This window comes from Cydia fagiglandana, chromosome 17 (genome assembly GCF_963556715.1).
Source record: "Cydia fagiglandana chromosome 17, ilCydFagi1.1, whole genome shotgun sequence".
In the NCBI taxonomy this organism is placed as follows: Eukaryota; Metazoa; Arthropoda; class Insecta; order Lepidoptera; family Tortricidae; genus Cydia; species Cydia fagiglandana.
Genome location: NC_085948.1, coordinates 14,981,365 through 15,004,295, shown reverse-complemented (window position 1 = coordinate 15,004,295; position 22,931 = coordinate 14,981,365). Strand labels below are relative to the sequence as shown.

Genomic DNA, 22,931 nt, shown 5'->3' with positions numbered 1-22,931 from the left:
TTATTTCAAAAGGCATAAAGTCCACCGATGTGCTGTTAACAGTGTGTGTGATTGTACAATTCGGCCGTGCTTATAATAAGAGCAGTAGAGTCAGACCAAGAAAAGTCTGCAGCGGATTTGATAGCCCACGCAGTGCAAGTGTTATTTCAAACGTCAAACTTCTATGAAATTATGATTATGACGTATAAATAACACTTGCACTGCGTGGGCTATCAAATCCGCTGCAGACTTTTCTTGGTCCGACTCTAACTCATTTTGAAGTGTCATTCAATTGGATACTTTGTACTTGTACAATATGTTCTACAACTGAAAGATATTTCAAAATGAGTTACTGCTCTTTTAATAAGCACGGCAGAATTATTTATTTGATTTTGACAGATCACCGTATTTTAGGTTAATAAGGTCGACTACTGTCCTTAAAATTTTGTATGACATTACAAGCAAATAACAGCAATCGTGAATTAAGTATTGTAGCCGAGTCTACTTTAGTCCGATAATCTATAAGCTTATTTCAAAGACTATGAATTCTAAGTACTAGAAATAAAGTAGATTTTGCGACATGATAAAGACGGTTAAATTTGAGGCGATGGAATAAAAGATTCACTTTAAAAAAAAACCTTATATAAACTCAATTAGAATCTATATTTCAAAATCTTAAACCATCCAATAACTTTTAACTATCAATGCCACATGTGCATAAGTGGTGTGTGCGGCATGTCATTTAGCCAACTATTCATTAAAATACGCTTTAAGTAAACTTGTTTAGAATTGATTTTTCAAAAGCTCAAACTATAGATAAATTTAACTGTCAATGACATATCTAGATAAGCGGTAGAATGTGGTTTAACCACCTTTTCTTTAAAATACACCTTAAGTCATCGAGTATAAATATGATTTTTCAAAACCTCACAACATGTCACGCTATCGTTAGTCACATACGTTATCCTCGCGAACTATTAATTAAAATACGCTTTATGTAAACTTGTTCAGAATTGATTTTTCAAAAGCTCAAATCATGGATAAGTTTTAACTCTCAATGACATACGTGGATAAGTGGTAGAATGTGATTTAACCATCTTTTCTTTAATATACACCTTAATTCATCGAGTTTAAAATTGATTTTTATAAACCTCAAAACATATCACGCTATCATTAGCCACTTATACGTTATCCTCGCGACTTTTTACCGAATTATATCATTTATCAGATAGTCGTCATATCATGCATTAAATGATTAATGATACGGTGACATAACCATCATAGCCCTCCTGGTCTCGAATGAATTCAATAACTTGTTTGCTATTGCCGGGCGATCGCCGTCAGCGGCGGACGCCCGGGATGCGCCGCGCGGCCGGCCCGTAATGCAACCTTCATAAATACAATGTTCCTGCGGCCGGTGGAACAACGCGAAATTTACTGCCTAATACGAAGTTTAAAGGCCAAATCGAGCTGCGGTATTGACGAGCTACCACCGATATTAATAAGGGCTTGTGCATTGGAACTAACTTCACCGCTCACGTATATCATAAACCAATCTTTCTCCGAGGGTGTGTTCCCTGATTCGCTAAAACAAGCGGTAATAAAACCCATTCATAAAAAGAATATAATAACTAACCCAAACAACTACCACCCGATCGCCCTGTTGCCCGCGATATCTAAAGTTTTTGAAAAGGCAATGTGCAACCGGCTGTACTCGTTTTGTGAAAAATACAACATCTTTACGGATTCACAAAATTGTTTCCGGAAAAAACGGTCAACAACGCTAGCAGCCTATAAATACATAAATGACATTTTGGATATCTTAAATAATAAAGAGTATGCAATCGGAATTTTGTTCGACATGACAAAAGCGTATGAAAAGGTAAAATATAACATCCTACTTGAAAAATTATATGATATCGGGGTGCGCGGAATAAGTTACAAATGGTTCCAGTCTTATTTAAGCAATAGAAAACAATACGTAGACATTGTGTATGCAAGTGAAAATTCAAGAGAAATGACGACTATCAGATCAGATGTTCAACCTGTTGTAGACTCAATACCCCAGGGAAGTGTCATCGGATGCTTACTTTTTATAATTTACATTAATGACCTCCCTAAATCTATAAACGAGACATGCGTCATGTTCGCGGACGACTTCTCCAATCTACTGTCGTGTGAAAATATTACAAACCTAGACGAAAAAATGTACCTAATTATTACAAAAATTATAGACTGGTTAAACGATCACAATTTAGAAATTAATTTCACTAAGACTAAATTAATGCAATTTAGGCCTCACCAAAAAATAGAACTTGACATAAACTTTTCTTACAATGGAATTAAATTAGAATGCGTTTCATCTTTTTCACTCCTTGGCATAACTATTGATACCCATATAAATTGGAAAGACCATGTACAAAAAATAAAAACAAAACTTAGCCAATTTATTTTTGCCTTCAGACAACTGAAAAAAACTACCAACCTACAAACCGCATTATCGGCGTATTACGCCTTTGCACACGCATGGCTTAGCTACGGTGTGACCCTATGGGGGAATAGCACAGATGTATCTGAGCTATTTATCCTGCAGAAGGATTGTGTCCGGATACTGTCAAACATCAGACGTCCAGCGAGCTGCCAAATGCACTTTAGAAACCTTGGTATCCTTACCTTGCCTTGCATCTATATCCTAGAGTCGTGTAAATTTATTAAAAATCATCCTGAATTGTATACTAGAATCGGAGATGTGCCCCGTCGATTTGAATCCCGCCAAAAAAATAATCTTATACAAATAACATCAAAGCTAGCAATACATAAAAACGGACCTTATCCCTCGTCAATAAGGATCTTTAATAACCTGCAGGATCACATAAAAAACGAGCAAAATCAAAATAAATTTCAAAAAGTGTTGAAACAATATCTCGTAGAAAGAGCCTATTACTCGGTCGACGAATACCTACAGAATAATAATAACTAATTACACAAATAATATTCCGGAGAAATACAGGCATCTCTCTATCTTTCGTTCCTACTCCTATTCTGTAAATGTAAATTAATGTAAATTGACATAATAAAAATTATAATATTGTAACGAAACAACTAGTTAATAAGTGACATATATATTTTGTTAATGCATGATGAATTGATGGCGACTGTACTATATCATTATTCATATCTGACGATTGTATTATATATATTTTATCTGTAGTGAATTGCAGTGCCCTCTCAGGGTTGTGTTGAGACATCATTTATTAATAAGACCTACTGTACACACAAAGCAAGGAAATAAATGAAATGAAATGAAAATAACTTTCTCATCCGTTTTTGAAGAACATAGAGAGCTTTAATGAGCTGTATGGATATGATGGTCGTTCTTGTCCACTTGACAGCGTGATAAAACGGTATCCGTCACTTTCAATCGCGCTCTGTTAATAAGTGACGGATGTTTTGTCACGTGGATAATCGTAACATTCCATTTCTGACTGCAGCTGCACTACTAGTACTGAACGCGTCGCTGTTATTGTCAATTTCTATAGTAAAATTAACAGTAATGCAGCTGTCGTTGGAAATGGACTGTCACCTTTAAGCCATCCATAATAGGCCTGCTGTACGGATATGATGGTCTTTCTTGTCTAAGTGACAGCGTGATAAAACGGTGTCCGTCACTTTCTATCCTACGGTGTTAAATAGTGACAATTATTTTATCACGTGGATAAAGATGGATGAAGCTATCCATAATATGCTGGCTGGTGTGATGAAAAATACATTGTGGCGAGATTTCAACCTATAATCATCTGTATTAATGTAAGTACCTCGTTTTTTTAGTCAGACTCCTAAATAACAAATGAAAACAATCATTTGACCTTTTAGCAGGATCCAATCGGCAATAAAAGTTTTATGAGCCCAAATGTTTGCAAAATACGAGTTCTGCCCGGGCCGTATCCGACCCGGAGCTTCCAACGCATCGTTTTCTATGGAAAGCATCATACGTTATCGCCTGTCAGTGTCATGTCATAGAAAAGTAAGCGCCGGAAGCTCCGGCCAGGACACGTCTCGGTCTAACGTGACTCATTTTAACGTTGCTCATACTAATTTGTCGTTAATACGCTTCGAAACCGTTCAAGTCAGCCAAGGCCAAGGGCCTTACTGAAACACCATTGTATCGCCTAAATAATATTGAGTAGGTACCCTAGGTAGGCCCTTTTGCAGCACCGATATGAATGACCGTAGTCTCAGAAGTCGTCGATCAAAACTCTTGCCTGGTTACTAGATTTTCGGTCGGCACAGCATAAAATACTTTTGTGGCTAATTCATATTGTGACGAGACTCCATACTACCTAAATAACCAGAAAAACATGCTAAGTAATTGACCTTTACTAGGATCCAATCGGCAATAAAAGTTTTATGAGCCTAAATGTTTGCAAATACGAGTTCTGACCGAACCTTATTATGGAGTCATTAAATTAACAGCTACTATTTGTAAAAACAGTAAAAACGGTCAGATTGTGTTTTCTCAAGCGGTGTTTACTTGGCAGTTTGTTTTTATTGCGTTAGACTTGCATTCACAAATTTAAACGTAGTATTTTTTAATACTGTCTGTGTAAATCAGACTCCAATAAAATGTATTGTGTAACTTTATTACTCTGGTGAAAATAACTAAAAGGTTATCTGTTTTTTGTGGAATCTTGGATGGAAACATAATGAAGCTGGCATTTGTTATTTAAAAACATATGGATAACTAGCTTTTTAATTGACGTTAACTAGTGCCTACGCGAATTCTTGGGATTAGTTGCCAAGTGGACCCCAGGCTCCCATGAGCCGTGGCAAAATGCCGGGACAACGTGAGGAAGAAGACTTGAAAATGGACATAAAGAAAAACAAATTGAAAGGGCCCATTTTTTTGCGTCAATTAGGTCGATAGTGTAGAAAGTATTTTTATGTTTTCAAAATAAAAGACTCTATGTAGCTACAAAATAATACTCTTAATTTACGGTAACTTTCTAATAACAAACATATTATAACAGTAAATATTTAAGTGCTTATTCGTGCCTAACTTTTGACAACATAAAATTTCCAGTTCGTTGGCTAATTTGTTGGCTTATCCCAGGATCCCTGAATCTAGCCAGGCGTAAGGTTCACTTGATATTATTCTGCACCCAAGGGAAATACGAATACTAGTCTGATAAATACGAAACATGTGCCATGAGACTCAGAGCATTATATATTATCCTAGTCCATCCTAGTCTCCTAACGCGGGCTATTTTTCAGTAGAATACCTCCTTTATTATGAAAAGCTAAGTCACGTAATGTTCCTCTTGAAAACGCCTTTATCATTAGATGGAGGAAAATTGGGTTGCGTGAGTAAATTGAGTTTTGTACTTTGTATAGATAACGCTTTAAACTCTCGCGTTTTGTACACATAATTAATGTCATAACGCGTTGTGTTAACGCGTTTTTCAATAAAAATATACTTAATTACATATATGGAATGTTATGAATGTGAAGGAAGAGAAAGAGGTATGTCAGGATCGTAGCAAGTGGAAATCCGTGGTGTCTGCCTACTCCTCCTATCCGGGAAATAGGCGTGATTATATGTATGTATGTACGTAACTACGTATATACCTATTAAGATTGTTTACACTTATTGTAATGCTATCTATAAATAAACGAGGTACCTATAGGGACCGCATGTTTTGCGACAGACAGAAAGTTAGATAGTCTTCTTCTTCTTTAGGTGCCATATCCTCGAATGTCGGCTACCACAGTCCGAAACTCTTCTCTATTTCCAGTCTTTCTGCCTAGCGTGGCAGCGTCGATTCCCGTCCAACTCCTAAGGTTATCCATCCAACTTGTTTTTCTTTTCCATCTGCCTCTTTTCCCTTCGATTTTTCCCTCTATTATCCCTTCAACAATATTATATTTGTCATGTCTGTATACGTGTCCAAAGTAAGCGGTTTTTCTATTTTCTATTATATAGTAAAACACCTATATATACACTAGTATCTATATATTTTACACGTGTTCTTTACGCGAGAAATGTTGTTCCTATCCTCTCGCCTTGTCAATTTTATTATACCCTTGTCACCTCGTGCCACTTTGTCTTTATAAAAGATTTCGGATTGAATAATGTTATCGTAGATATTTTATGGAAAACATTTCATTTGTTTGAGTCATTTTTTGTGTTACTCGTTCTAAAAGAGACCTTAGGGTTATTCTTTAAAGCTCATATTCAATTGCACCGCAACATGACAATATCGCTAATCGCCATAAGGCACTTGTACACAAAACTAACGACTAACTATCTGCCATCTAATAGCTTTATAAATAAATAATTATGTATAGTTATCTCTACATTTGCATTCAAAAACATCAGCTACATTGCACTCGGTGAGCGTGGCGCTGCAAAATTGCATGGACACGTTATTCATGAATTCATTCATAAATTTGCCAGGCAATTTTGCTACTTAGTGTAAATAAATAGAGGGTGATGCATGAGACGTGAGCAGGACTAATCCTGCACACAGTAAATGAGAATTGATCTATCGCCGTCATATTTAGGTGAAACAACCACACTTTTTCCTATTTTTAACATTTTTGTGAGAGCAAATTTAATTCTCCTTAATCATGGTTACCCTACAAGACCCTACTAATTAATAAACATAAAACCTTTTAACCGTAATGACAGCATTTTGATTACGAAGAAAATAATCTGTCAAACTTGAGTGAGATACGAGTTTTCAAAAGTAACCAGACCGTGATGACAGTGATGACATTCGATTTGACACAGAATTTCGGTAGTTTAGTATTCTAATTTTAAGGTGACAAATGCATGTTGTAAATAAATTAATAACATTTTTTTCAACACGACTAGAAAATTAACGTTAACTTCACTAATACTGGTACGAAACAGTTGCTTATAATTTACGAAATGCGCTGTGTTAGTCCTGCTCACGTCTCCTGAATCACCCTGTATAAGTCGATACGAGTATTACTCATACCTGTGTAGTAGGGTTGACGACAAAGGCCCTCACATACGAGCCCACATAAGCCGGGGTGGCGAGCAGCGCTGCCAGCAGCCAGATACCGATCGCCGTGGCCACCGTTAGTCTGGTAGCACGTTTGCTACCACCTGAAACAAAATAAAAAAAAACAATTAAGTGACAATCGGTCTGGTCTAGTGGGTAGTGCCCTGCCTGCGTACTTGCGTAGCCGATAATCATAGATATAAGAATATATACAGATGCCTTCCAAGCGAGCTGTCAGTGGGACCACTTTTTGTTTAGTGTACGATTAACAAAGCGACCCACTTTGCTGTAGCGATGTCGATAAAGTCATATCGATAAACTATCGACATTTCTTGCAATTTTAATTTTACTTCAAAGGTTTAACTATACCTAAAATGAACAAAAACGCTTTTATTCTTTATTGTGGTTATCAGATCACAATTTTATAGTCACGCCCCAGGAGAGAACCAAGGGAAAGTTCAGATATTTAATTAAAATACATAAATACCTACTAAAATAGGTGGTCCGCAATAATTGAAATATTTTATTACATCATAATATATCCATTATCCATTAGCATTTCAATTATGCTTATGTTTAACGAAGATATTGAAGCTTGAATTAATCGCTATTTCGTTCCGCTGTGTAGCGTTTATCGATATATAACATGATTAAAATCGACTTTTCACATCCCTAAAAGAGCACACATATACGTTTTTACGCACACATGCCTGGGTCGCCTAAAAAGGGGCCACTTGGATTTGAAGTCCATCTTGTCAACAGTATGGTTGTCCTTTTTTGACAAACGGCATTTTTAAAAGAGCAAGGAGAGAGAAATGATACTAGTTGCTGCGCCGTGAAAGAGAACAGACAGAGTAGGGGGTTTGCCGATAATGGTCCTGGGCAGTGTTGCCAACTTGACATAAATGATATTTTCACTCGCTTTGGCACCAAAATTTTCCATTTAGCATCTGGCATATTTTTTAGCATAATTTAGTCTAAGCCAAGTTTGCACCAGGGCATTTCTATTTAAAGTCGTATCCTCAACTTGCATTTTAGATTTTGGAATTTTTATATTATTTCCACTCAGAATTACGAGCTCTTTCGATCCTAATACGAGAAAAATAAGTGTCCCCAAAATTTCAAAAAAAATTTTTGCTGTCCGTTTTGTTACGGTCATAGAATTTGTATTGAAAACCGTAACCAAACGGACCAAAAATATGGGGACACTTTTTTTCTCAGTAAAAATGGAAAAAGCTCCTGATTCTGAGTAGAAATAATATACAAATTCCCAGTTCTAAAAATTGTTGGTACAACTTTAAATAAAAATGCCCACCAACTTGGCAGCAACAGTATGCGCCATCGCCTTATGTGGTTCATATTTTCGTATGAATTTTGACTTTAGTGGACGGATGGACGTCGACGGACTATACCGGGTGTGGCCTGTAACATGAGCAAATAATTAAAACATAGATTGTACTCCTCAAAAGGTGACACTTTTGTTCAACAACTTTTAAAAATTATTAAGTATTTTACTCCCTATTTTTCATATAAAATAAATATTATCTTCAATGGACGCCATCGCCACGCCATCTCATTGTGATTGACGTTGCTTGTCACGCCTTAAACATAACAGAATTCGCAATACATTGCGCCTTAGAATAAACTTTAAAGTGTATTAAAAATCAAACCACAAGTTACTTTTAAAAGTCGCTGAACAAATGTTGGTCAGTACGAGGAGTACAGCCTACAGTTTAATTTTTTGCTCATATTACAGGCCACACCCGGTATAAAGTTGGTCAAGCAGATCTTATCAGTAGAAGAAGTCGGCAAATTTGAAAAATGTATGTGTTTTAAGTGTCTAATTTCAAGTGATATTTTAGCATTGTTTAAGCATCTATAGGTATTTCAAAAACTTTGGTATAATTTTGGCATAATCTAGAGTTCTCTGGTCCTGGGTTCGGTGGATGGAACGAACGTTTGGAACCAATACCTCATCTCTTGCCGATCGGGCGTGAAAGAGTTTAATTTTGTAAACAAAATCCTTTAATGAAAATTTCAGTAACAAATTCTTATATCAACACGCGGAAAATCCTCTCATCACAATAAAACTACCCTTTTAAAAGCTTAGGCTGACTTGCACCATTCCACTAACCCGGGGTAAAGCGGTTAAACCTGGAGTTACCATGGTTACCAGTACAATTTGACACTGGGTTAACAGCTTAACCGCTTAACCCTGGGTTAGTGGGATGGTGCAAGTCGGCCTTATAGGTGTTAGCTAACCTGATTTTCGATATAAAAGTTTTCATCCGTGCCAAAGCATAAAAGTCCATATTCGTAGTTTGTACCTGGATTTGACACCTGATGCGGCGATCAATAAAGCATAATATTCAAGTATTCGGTCCAGTGAATTTTTGAATCGGTTCGCTTGACCGTGACAAAATAGCGGAGGAAAAATATGACTTCCACAGTCAACAAAATAAATTGAATGGTGATATATATTCGACAGTTAGCCTTTTATTTATTGTGTACAAGTTCACAATCAGTCCATTTAAACTGATTGTTTGAGTCATGGTGTAGTCATGTACCTATGTATAATATAATAAATATAGTCTGTTTTATTTTAATAATAATAATGTAGAGCGTTTCTTATTTCCTATGGAGAGTAGTTCATAGTTAAACGATAATAAACTATAGCATATTATTGTGGTCCCTATAATCTGAAACTGATATTACATTGCTTGGTCACAACTTTAGAGACACCTCCTAAAAATAAGATTATAAATATCAGACTCGGAGGGCAAATAGTTAGTATCAGATTACTTTTACTGTTATGTTGATGAAACCCACATGGATGGGGCCCATAGATTACCAGTCCGCCGGACGATTTCAGGCTGTCAGTTAATCGCAAACGGTCATCATTCCGAACAACTGACAGACTGATATCGTACGGCAAACTGGTAAATAATCTGTGGGCCCATTAACGAAAGTTCAAGAACTTGTTTCAATAGGCTATTAATTACCGTATATATAGAGCTAATTCTTCCAGGGAATACAATTTTCTTATTCATCCTCATTTGTTTATGCCTATCGCATTAATTACTGTTGCCTTCTGGCCGTTCCTTGAACCTTGTAGGTACTAATTCTTATTTGTGCGATAAATAGGCAAACAGCGGTGAATTAGCGGTCAATTCCGGTAACTCTATACTCTCTATAGGAATTTCTTAGCTTTTATTTCGCTCCAGAGTAACAAGGAGGTCGTAATTTACCCTTATTTATTGCTCCGTAGCTCTGTTCAGACAAATGTAAACTACCGAGTTGATATAAAAATAAATAATAATAAATAAATAAATATTGGGGACATCTTACACAGATCAACCTAGCCCCAAACTAAGCAAAGCTTGTACTATGGGTGCTAGGCGACGATATACATACTTATATAGATAAATACATACTTATATACATAGATAACACCCATGACTCAGGAACAAATATTAGTGTTCATCACACAAATAAATGCCCTTACTGGGATTCGAACCCAGGACCATCGGCTTAGCAGGCAGGGTCACTACCCACTAGGCCAGACCGGTCGTCAAACCGGTCGTTCCCTTCACTTCCAGAGTATATCGCCTCACCATCTTTGTATCTCATATATATCTCATCATCATATCAGTCAGAGGACGTCCACTGCTGGACATAGGCGTCCCCCAAAGAGTCCAACAATGACCGGTCTTGCGCCACACGCATCCAGCGGACTCCCACGACCTTTACCAGGTCGTCAGTCCACCTTGTGGGGGGTCTACCTACGCTGCGACTTCCGGTACGTTTTTAGGGTTCCGTACCCAAAGGGTAAAACGGGACCCTATTACTAAGACTTCGCTGTCCGTCCGTCCGTCCGTCCGTCTGTCTGTCACCAGGCTGTATCTCACGAACCGTGATAGCTAGACAGTTGAAATTTTCACAGATGATGTATTTTTGTTGCCGCTATAACAACAAATACTAAAAACAGAATAAAATAAAGATTTAAGTGGGGCTCCCATACAGCAAACGTGATTTTTGACCAAAGTTAAGCAACGTCGGGCGTGGTCAGTACTTGGATGGGTGACCGTTTTCTTTTTGCATTTTTTTCCGTTTTTTTTTGCTTTATGGTACGGGACCCTTCGTGCGCGAGTCCGACTCGCACTTGCCCGGGGTTTGTATCTATCAGCCGCATAATGACCGCGTGTTGCCTGCTTTATAATATATATTTCTTCTTCTTCTTCTTCCTCGCGTTATCCCGGCATTTTACCACGGCTCATGGGAGCCTGGGGTCCGCTTGACAACATTATATATTTATGCCTGCCTTATATTTTATTAAGGACCACGAGTACGTCCGTTTAAGGACATGTCCACTGTCTATGCTATATCATTGCATGAAGGTCTTCTATTCTGTTCATCTACGATGCAGAAACCGCCACTTAAAAAGTAAAAAAAAGTATATTTTCTCCATTTAAGCACACGTAGCTACTCTCGGGGCCTAGATATTAATATGGCAATCGTACATCGAGTGTATCGACAAAAGTCAATCGAAAAGTAGAAATGTACAGGCGGCCTATACAGACAGATGAACACGTCCATACATTATTTAAGTTTTAATCTGCGTTTTCTACCAACGTTTGTCACTTAGCTAGGCCCTCTGAAACGATGAGGTTGCGAAGCGTTAGGAATAATACACCAGGAATCATTAACATAGTGTTTAATTTATGACTACAATGTAGGCAACTGTATAAGAAATAAGAGAAACTTTATTTTGGATAGTATAGTACAGTCGATGCGACGTCTAAGGCAATGTAAACATGTAATGTTTACATTTTTCTCCTTATTACAAAGCAGTGGCGTAGCTAGAGGATATGGCGCCCGGGGCAGGCACCAAATTTGCGCCCCCCCCCCCCCCTCAAACTAAATGAACTAACGAAAGGGTTACTTACTAAAGTTTACTTTTAACTTAGACAAATACAGTGTATATGTGTTTTTTAGTACATCGGTGGCTAACAAGCTTACGACCCACCTGATGGTAAGCGGTCACCGCATCATATGGACGTCTACACTCCAGGGGTGTTATATTATTACATGCGCGTTGCTGAGCATTTTAAAACTTATACACTACTTTTTTGGAGGTCACCATAGCCTGCAGCCTCTCGAAAAAAGGAAGACTTATTCAACCTATTGTGGAATGAGCTCCGTTTTTCGACGAATTTCCTCCCGCCCGCTGTGAAGGGAATTCCTCGTAAACCGCACAGAGCGCGACCATTTAGATTCTAGGTTGTGAGGATAAACACTCTGCCTACGGCGAGCGGTGCAGTGGTGGCAAGCTGTAACCGTTGGCAGTTGCCTAGTTAGGCAGCATGTCAAACAATTTTTCAGACAACAGCTCATTGTACTTTACTTACGAGCGGTAGAGAACACCCTGTATAAGGGTAGCTAAAAAAATAACTACATTCCCGTTGCCAGGGAGGGTTTGGGATTATAATGATTAATGAGCAACTTTTACTATAGAACCAACCCCTAAGTCGCGAAAAAAAAATTTGGCTGTTTCATACATTTTGGCTGGTCCATTTTCTTTATAAGCTAAACTTTTTTTTCGCGATTTCGGGGTGGGTCCCGTAGTAAAAGTTGCTCAGTATAATCCCAAAACCTCCCTAGCAACGGGAATGTAGTTATTTTTAGCCAACCTGTATAGGAATTCCCAGTACCTACTGTCGTCAGACAGATAAGTATGCAGCAGTAGCTATTCAGCAGGTTCCGTCTACTACGGCTCATATGCGCCTGCCGGACAAAGGGCTAGCGATCCATTTGTGTAGGTAGTCTCTTGGACAGTCCATAAGATGGTAACCTCCCGACAGAAGACCCCTGACGGAAAAGACGCGCTAACACTCGGCCCGCTCGCCTTATAAAATGAAAGTATAGCAACTCCCGCCGAATATCCCTCTGCTTGATAGTTTCTGGCATAGAGTATTCGCACTGCGGGATGATGGGCGGTAGGGCGATACCGTCGTCTTTCAAGGTAGAGTTCGAGGAAAAAAGAGTACCTAAAAGATCGGCTTTCTCTTTTGAGCTGTGGGCCAGATTGCCATCCACATTTCCCAATTCACAGTGGTGGTAAATACGACTGACAAAAGTTACCCTGCTGTGTCTTTGGCAAGGCGGAGAGGTAGTCTTTTGCCCATTTTGGCGCCCCCCCTTGGACGGCGCCCGGGGCACGTGCCCCCTCCAACCCCCCCCCCCTAGTTACGCCACTGTTACAAAGGAGTAAATTGCAAAAGTGTAAACATATCCTTGACGTCGAATGTACGTATTAACTATGAAATAAATAAATAATAAACATAAACATCCTTGCACTGGGGATTTATTATATTCCATTTTAATTCAAAATTTCATTTGGATTAAATCCTTTAATATCTGAGCGACCGAGCTTTGCTTGGGAAACATATAATAACTCAAAAATGCGTGTTTTCCCAGAGATAAGACCTAGCTAGATCGATTTATCGCCCCCAAAAACCCCCATATAGCAAATTTCATCGAAATCGTTAGAGCCGTTTCCGAGGTCCCCAAAATATATATATACATATAAATAAATAAATAAATAGGTAAACAAGAATTGCTCGTTTAAAGGTATTAGATAGATAAATAAAGGCCTCAGGGACTCAGGAGGACATTTGTTTTCCACCGTATTTCCTCGGAAATGTTCATATTTGTGCTACTTCACTCAACCCTCTTGTGTTATGCTACTTCAATCAACCTCAGTACTTTTTGTACCGAGACTGACTGAAATAGCAAAACACGTTCGTACGTTTCCTTGAAAATATGATAGAATAGTTATTTGTTTTACAAGGGGGCAAAGTTGTTGTTTAACCGCTCGTGCTAATATTGATACCCGAGGTAGCGAAAGATTCCAAAATTGAACCACGAGCGTAGCGAGTGGTTCGAAAAATGGAATCTTGAGCGTTGCGAGGGTTTCAAAGCACGAGGGTTAAACAAAATTTGCCCCCGAGTGAAACACAAAATTTTTCACCGCACCAACCCGAAGCAAATATTAAATGAAAAATATCAAACAAAATCAAATCCAAATTAATGTTATTAAATATTTATCATCCGAAATCATCATTTAAAAGTCAAATCTACCAGCAAACATAAGAAAACAACTCAAAATTGGCACTGGATTACTTTGCCTCACATGTGAATAAAATGCAACTTCGCTATCCGTTTTTGAAGTGCAAAGTAAGCCTTTCCGAGCTGGTGTGGTGAAAAATAAATTAACCACTACATTTGTAATTCAATTGAAACAGCAGTAAAAGTTTACTACCCATATATTTAGGGCTGTGAATTAAGCAATAAATGTAATAGATAAGCTTTATTACTGGCCGACACCGATTACGAGTGGTTACTAAACTTGTCGAGTAGTTCCGCTAATAAATATAAACTACAATATTTATTCAGCATATTTGTCAAATAAAATAAGAATTATTTATTTCGGACGATTTAATCCATATTTTTTTAACCCTTGTTTGTAAATCTCAGAATAGATAAAAAAATTACAGTTCAACTCAAAAATGAAATATTATTATTAATTTACCTTTGTGCCAATGTTATAGGTTTTTTTTTTATTATGAATGGGCTTACTCATGGCCACAGACTAGCCGAGGCGTAGACGTGGCCTACGATGGAGCGAGCTCGCCCAGAAGGTGCCTGTTCACTCTTGATTTGAAGGTTGCCGGGTTATAAGAACACGGAAATATAGACGCCGGCAAGGAATTCCATTCCTTGGCAGTGCGCATAAGGAAAGTAGAAGCAAAGCGCTTCGTGCGAATTGGTGGAATATCTACCATGTAAGGATGGAAACCGGCCGTGCGTCTAAAAGTCCGATGGTAGAATGGGGACGGTAGAATAAGCTCGTGTAGCTCTTGGGCACACTCCCCGAAGTGCAACCTGTAGAATACCGACAGGCTGGCGACTTTCCGCCGATGGGCCAAAGACTGAAGCTTAGCCGTTAGCTTCTTGTCGCCAATCATCCTCCTGGCTCTGCGCTCCACTGAGTCCAAAGCGGCGAGTTGGTATTTAGCTGAGCCATCCCACAGGTGGCTGCAATACTCCATACACGACCGGACTTGAGCTTTGTAAAGTGTTAGAAGCTGTCCAGGTGTGAAGCATCGCTTCACCCTATTTAGGACGCCCAGCTTTCTGGCCGCAGTTTGTGCTTTAGACTCAATGAAGCTGCCGAAGCTGAGGACTGAACTCAGCTCCATGCCGAGGAGTTCCAGGCTGTCGGTAATAGGTACAGATGCACCCCGGAAAGAAGGAGTCAGGTCGAATGGACTCCGTTTTGCGGAAAATAGACACGTCTGCGTTTTGGAGGCATTGAACGTGACCAGATTGTCATCACTCCACTGGGAAACGAGACTAAGGGTCAAGTTCATTCGCTCAACCATGGCCTCTCTCTGTGAACGTATATCCTCCCTGCTGTCCCCTGCACTAGCCAAATATCTCTCAACCTAATTACCTGAACAGCTGATCGATAGCACGAATTAGGGTAACCAATCTGTCATTTTCATGACACGAAGTGGCGAATTTTGTGCAAAAAATTTCTATTACAACACGAAAATCCATATCACTTTTTACACACGTAATATACTTACAGAGATACAATGAGCTTCCTGCATTTATGAATGTTGTTTCCAGAGTTAAATATCACCAAGACTATCTTATTGAGTTATTGCCTATAGGTACAGTCAAAGAATTTAATTTTCGACCCATTTCGTACCTTGTCAGCTTGCCACAGTAGAGTTAGACCAAGAATAGTCTGCAGCGGATTTGATAGCCCACGCAGTGAAAGTGTTATTTTAAACGTCAAACTTCTATGAAGTTTATTAAAGCACTAATGATGTTCCTTTTGTCCCAAAAACAGAACGCTACCTAAAGAAACTAAACTCCATCTAAAAATACATCTGCTCGTTACGGTCGACGTTGCTTAAAACGAAACAAGCCGACCTCCATTGACGAAGGCGGTAGGACAAAAGGCTTAATTAATTATGGTAATGATATCTCGTACAAAGGCGTGCTTCAAATCATGTTGTGATCCTTTGAATGGTGAGTTGGTTTTCATTGAAGAAACGGCTTACTTATAAATAGAACTCGGCATTTTGGAGGTATTTTCGATCTGTCATAGTGGGTTCTTATCGACTCTTCATAGCATTGACCTTTGCGTCTATTGCAAATCACAGTAAATTTACTGTGACTACAAAATTTACTATGACAGGACCCCTCTATACTATCTATTCTTTTTGCTTATGGTAACTCCATTCCGATTGGGCTCCTCCTTTCCGACAGTTCCGACGTGCCGGAAGCCGGTAGTATTTAAATATTTATTTAGACTAGGCAGGTAAATAATATTGTAGTTCTCTCTTATCGCTTGCACAGATGTCTTGGCATACTTCTGAAATGAACTCTGCTATTTCCACAGTGTTGCAAAGTTAAATAACTGGAACAACATGTATTTAATGTCGGTACGTTTAACATCCAAATACTATAAATTGTTAGGCGTTACCATATCGCCACTACATATATTATCTAGTTGGTTTACTTTAACATTGTGATCTTATAATGTACCTATAATAATCTGGGAGACGAGCTTTGCTCGTATCGGTAAATATATAAAAACTCAAAAATTAGCGTTTTCCCAGAGACCTAGTTAGATCGATTTTACGTCCCCGAAAACCCCCATATCCACTCACATGATTGCTATTTTTCAGTGACCTCTATTATTATGTGAAAATATGGGTTGAGCTCGCAGTTACAGTTACATGAATCATGTGAGTGATTATAGCAAATTTCATCGAGATCGTTAGAGCCGTTTTCGAGATCCTCGAAATATAATATAAATAAATAAACAAAAAAGAATTGCTCGTTTAAATGTATTTTTAGTTCTTCCTGCTTGCTTGTTTAGTTAAATAGATTTTTAGTTCTTCTTGCATGAAATACCTGTCGAATTTTGCGGAAATTAATATTATGTATAAACGAAAATTTTACTTTGCTAATCCGAGAAAGGGGGAGGCCTATGTTCAGCAGTGGACGTCTTATGGCTGAGATAATGAATCCGCGAAAAGATAATATAACAAACCACCACGAAAAGAACAATACTCGACACGTGTTTCGGCTCTCTATACGAGGCATCGGCTTCTCGTAGAGAGCCGAAACACGTGTCGAGTATCGTTCTTTTGGTGGTGGTTTGTCATAGTTATTTTTGTAGTGAGAGGGTGGGAACATTAATTGCATGTAAACAATACGCGAGTACGGGTTAGCACTGATTGACTAGCACTATCTTTTCGCGGATTAGCAAAGAAAATTTTTGGTTTATAATTAATGCGATTTTTTATTTATTTGAAAACAGGTTTTTAGTGGTGGTTGGTGGTTTTAAATTTTAAATACCGGGTGTGGCCTGTAACATGAGCAAAAAATTTAACTGTAGGCTGTACTCCTCATACTGACCAACATTTGTTCTGCGACTTTAAAAAATAACTTATTGTTTGATTTTTAATACACTTTAAAGGTTTATTCAAAGACGCAATGTATTGCGAATTTTGTTATGTTTAAGGCTTGACAAGCAACGTCAATCACAATGAAATGGCGTGGCGATGGCGTCCATTAAAGATAATATTTATTTTGTATGAAAAATAGGGAGTCTAAATACTTCATAATTTTTAAAAGTTGTTGAACAAAAGTGTCACCGTTTGAGGAGTACAATCTATGTTTTAATTATTTGCTCGTGTTACAGGCCACACCCGGTTTATGTTGCCCTTTTATCCTTACCATTAACTTGCCTCGCAAACACTGGCGAGCTGAAACTTTTGCCTCGATCAGGCAAAGGGAATCCACGCCAGATGTCCGGCTTCGTAAACATCGTCTCGATAACACTTTGATCGGAAAAACGAATAAAAATGTCGATAAACAGCATCCGTTTTCTCTGGTCAGGCTTTGTTTATGCTACGATACAACAGTATAAAAAAAACTTTAAGTTTATGGAGCTAAGATTGAAATTGCGTTGGTTTAGTGTTAACATGATTAGCTTCTACGGTCTGAAGTCAAAACGACTCAATGACTGTGGAAATAATATGGAGATGTGACATTTTAGTTAAACATTGAAGGATTGTTGAAAGGGCTGTCAGAAACCGCGATTTGAAGCGTCGTTAGATTGTTATTTTGTGCTAGAGCTACTTTTTAGGTATCAGTTATATATGTATAGGTATCGTTTTAAAATTGTACCGTGTTTAAATCTCCTTTTAACCATCTTTTTCTTAATTTTGGATTTCATGCACATTAAAATATTCTCAGTAAAAGTAGTATATAACACAAAGACTACAAAAAGTTAGCAACGAGTTCCTTTAGTTATTGGGTACATATAACCTGTTTGCATCCACCGTACAGTCGACGTCAAAAACATGTTTACATTTTTCGCCTTATTACAAAGGAATAAGGTACAAAAGTGTAAACATATTTTTGACGTCGACTATACAAGCTCTTAAGTGGTTGTATCGCGCAAGTGACACCCTGAAGTTGGTATTATAAAAATATTAGGTCCTTAACGTGCCGACATGTGTCTTTAAGTTAGGTACAATCGTCCATATGCCACGGTGCCCGACGCTTGTTTGCAACAGTTGCGTTAAAAAGTAGACAACAGAGGGCCTATCGCGAACCACGTTCGACGTGTTGCCTCCCTTTCACACTTACGTACGAATATACAAGTGCGAAGAGAGGCAACACTTCGAACGTGGTTCACGGTAGGCCCTCTGAAATAGCTCGCACGCGCTGAAATTCATAGAAATTTAATTATAACATTCCGGGAGTGATCGAGTTTGTCAATTATCGAGCTCCCGTCGGCTTACTGATAAAGCGATTTATATCGTTATCGATACTTTAATACTTTTAAAGTCTGAAAAACTAAGTAGTTCTTCTAGTTTCTCACACTGTATTTCATAATAAATGTATATTTATATACCTAACTAACCATTCTATGTTGCCATTCTGTGTTGTTGACACCGGGAGTCCGGTGATTAGTTCGGCTCTGAATGAACATTACATTATTTATAGTAATAAGTGGTAAGCGGTGTGGGCCACACATATTGTAGATATTATAGCAATTATAGTTCAATAAGTATAACTTGTAGTGGCTGTTTGTTTACCTAATAAATAAATAAATAAAAATATTTTAAATTGAGGTAGTGTCACTATAAGCAGCTTACATTATAGTAATAATGTCATTGTGCTTGTTACGTCATGTATGGGCAAACAAAATACATATTAGCACGTTATTCAAGTTAATAACACCGTACTTGTCTATACAAAACGAGAAAACGTTTTTCCATTTATAAATATTTTCCATTCTCCATGTTTTTTTATTTTGTTATTGACACAATAAAAAACTAGGTTTATCTATAGGTTTTTCGTTATTCCACATTTGCAATACAATTTTTTTTAAAGGCGGCGACCGACATCAAAATCAAAGTGATATATTAAGATTTAGTGGAAACCGTTTTCTTCCGAATAGGAAATAGTATGAAAAACTGGCCAAGTGCAAGTCGGACTCGCGTTTCTAGCGTTCCATACATAAGTCCGATTCACGCTTGACTGCTCATTTCGAATAGGTTTTCCTGTCATCTAGAGGTAAAGAACTATATTGTGTATTTTTTTTAAATTTTAGACCCAGTAGTTTCGGCGATAAAGGGAGGGAATGGTAATTTTTTGGCTATTTTTTAGGGTTCCGTACCCAAAGGGTACAACGGGACCCTATCTAGACACGCGGCAGCGTGTCAAGCCAAGTTCAAGCAAAGGAACTGGCTAGCCAGCGCCGAGTGTAATATTACACGAACCACTTGGTGCCACTTTTGACCCTTCTATAACTCAAAACATCTTTGACGTAAACACATAAAACTACGTGTGTTTAATTATATCCATAAGGATATCTAGAAGCCCAAATTTCATGAAGCTAGCTCAAACGGTTATAAAGGTATGAAGGTCAAAAAGTCGTAAATTTTAAGACTGACTTATGACTTATAGTACCTAAACCTAACCTACTTCCAGATGACCTAGAAGGATGAAATTTGGAATCCAGCTTGGTTATTGTGTGTAACCGTAGGAAAAAATCTAAAAATTAAATAAAGTTAAAAAATAGGGGGGGTCCCCATACAAAAAAACCATTTTTTATTGGGACTGACATATAAGTACCTAAACCTAACCTACTTCCAGATGACCTAGAAGGATGAAATTTGGAATCCAGCTCGGTTATTGTGTGTAACCGTAGGAAAAAATCTAAAAATAAAATAAAGTTTAAAAATAGGGGGGGTCCCCATACAAAAAAAACATTTTTTATTGGGACTGACATATAAGTACCTAAACCTAACCTACTTCCAGATGACCTAGAAGGATGAAATTTGGAATCCAGCTCGGTTATTGTGTGTAAGCGTAGGAAAAAATCTAAAAATAAAAAAAAGTTAAAAAATAGGGGGGGTCCCCATACAAAAAAATATTTTTTTATTGTAGCGTTGGAACCGTTACAAGCAGATATTTGAAACTACCCCAATATATGTATTATTATATTTGCTATATTAAAATAAAGTTTAGTCAAAAAATAAGTGGTGTCCCCATACAAAAAACTTGTAATACGCTCTAAACAACCGGCCAACGGTGTGTCGTCGGCGGCGCGCGGCACCACATAATTATACAAAGAACAGAAGTAAAAACCATACAGCGGAAACACAAGAAAAAACATTAAATCTCAATACCTACCTAGTTTTCTTTACAAAAAGTATTGATATCCCACCAAAAACATAAATGTAAAAAAGGAGAGCCAAGTTCAATACAAAAATTATGCTTGGCTGTGGGGCTCGCCGCAAAAAGAATGGAGATCTAAATGAGTACCACTGCCAAGTTCTATGCAAAATCCAAATATGTATTTATAGGAACAAAATAACATTATAATAATAATAATGGGGCCTCTACGTGTTGGATCTGTGTCCCCACGCAAGCCTATCAAAAAACCGGGATTATAGGCCCGTGATATCCAAAAGGAGATACAAAATAATAATAATAATATATTTATTTAGAAAACATAGTCATACATTTAACATTAAACAAACAACAAATTTATAAACAAGTATTAAACTCTATTTCTTTGCTTTATTGGATACCTATAACAATTGCTGTTATCTAAAAAAATGTGAGATCTTAAAGTAGGTTAGATTTGGCTTGGCCAGATTTTATCAGAATTACAATACAGGGTGATCAATCTAAATGGGTCAGTATGGAGAAGTCAGAAACTATAAGAGATAGCGAAATCTGTTCTTAGGAACCATGGCTTCGATTTTAGATTTAATAATAATGGCATTCAATTTTTTTTTTAATCTATCATACATAACCGGGATTCGAACATGGTCAATATTCTTGTTCTTTGTTTGTATGGCAACTTTTAAACGATGCGTGATAGCTGGGGGGTGCTCGACCAAATATCATAGAGGGCCCCGAGACAAAACAAACTACATTAAAAAAAATTCAATATGGCCGACTTTTTTTTAATTTTTTCAAGTTGGTCCGAGCGCGCTGAGATTTGACATGTGGCGAGCCTAGGGGCCCAAGATTACCATGTCAAAAATTTTTTTTTGAAAAAATCCAAAATGGTGGCGGACACGGGCAAAGTCAAATTTCCAAGTAGGTTAAGCGAGCCCGAAGGGCGAGCTTCTGGCCGGGAAGCCGAAGGCCGACCCCGGCGGAGAGCCGAAGGCCGACCCCGACTCCCAATAGGAAAAGTGTTGGGTCGTGTTTAAGCTCCAACTGCCCCCTCTCATGTGACGCTTCAGGCCTTCAGCCCTACGCGGAGCTCGGCCTTTGGCCTTCGCAAGCCTCGACGCTTCGCCGTCGGGAATTCGGCCCGCCGGCTTCGCGCATCAAGACAGTTGATTTGGTAAAACGCTTGGAAGCACCGCATTCATGCAGCTCGGCCTTCGGCCTCGCGTTTTGGGAGTCGGGGTGGAGGCTCCGGGCCTTCGGCCTTCCGCCGGGATCAGCTTTCGGTCTCCCGGCCTGAAGCTCGCCCTTCAGGCTCGCTTAACCTACTTGGAAATTTGACTTTGGCCGTGTTCGCCACCATTTTGGATTTTTTCAAAAAAAAATTTGACATGGTAATTTTGGGCTCCTAGGCTCGTCGCATGCCAAATCTCAGCGCGCTCGGACCAAGTTGAAAAAATTAAAAAAAGTCGGCCATTTTGAATTTTTTTTAATGTAGTTTGTTTTGTCTCGGGGCCCTCTATGATATTTGGTCGAGCACCCCCCAGCTATCACGCATCGTTTAAAAGTTGCCATACAAACAAACAACAAGAATATTGACCATGTTCGAATCCCGGTTATGTATGATAGATTTAAAAAAAAAATTAATGCCATTATTATTAAATCTAAAATCGAAGCCATGGTTCCTAAGAACAGATTTCGCTATCTCTTATAGTTTCTGACTTCTCCATACTGACCCATTTAGATTGATTGATGTAATGAAAACTGGCCAAGTCAAATCTAACCTACTTTAAGATCTCACATTTTTTTAATTACAGCAATTGTTATAGGTATCCAATAAAGCAAAGAAATAGAGTTTAATACTTGTTTATAATGTTATTTTGTTCCTATAAATACATATTTGGATTTTGCATAGAACTTGGCAGTGGCACTCATTTAGATCTCCATTCTTTTTGCGGCGAGCCCCACAGCCAAGCATAATTTTTGTATTGAACTTGGCTCTCCTTTTTTACATTTATGTTTTTGGTGGGATTACTAAGACTTCGCTGTCCGTCCGTCCGTCCGTCCGTCCGTCTGTCACCAGGCTGTATCTCACGAACCGTGATAGCTAGACAGTTGAAATTTTCACAGATGATG

The 22,931-nt window shown here is 38.2% G+C and overlaps 1 protein-coding gene across 1 annotated transcript in view; it reads right to left on the bottom strand.

The window, feature by feature from the left end:
* LOC134672595 (neuropeptide CCHamide-1 receptor-like) overlaps positions 1-22,931 on the bottom strand; it is a 269,080-nt gene that overhangs the window by 46,817 nt on the left and 199,332 nt on the right. Inside the window, exon 4 of the mRNA XM_063530546.1 lies at positions 6,981-7,111. Coding sequence (XP_063386616.1) covers positions 6,981-7,111 — 131 coding nt within the window. The remainder of the gene's footprint in view (positions 1-6,980; positions 7,112-22,931) is intronic.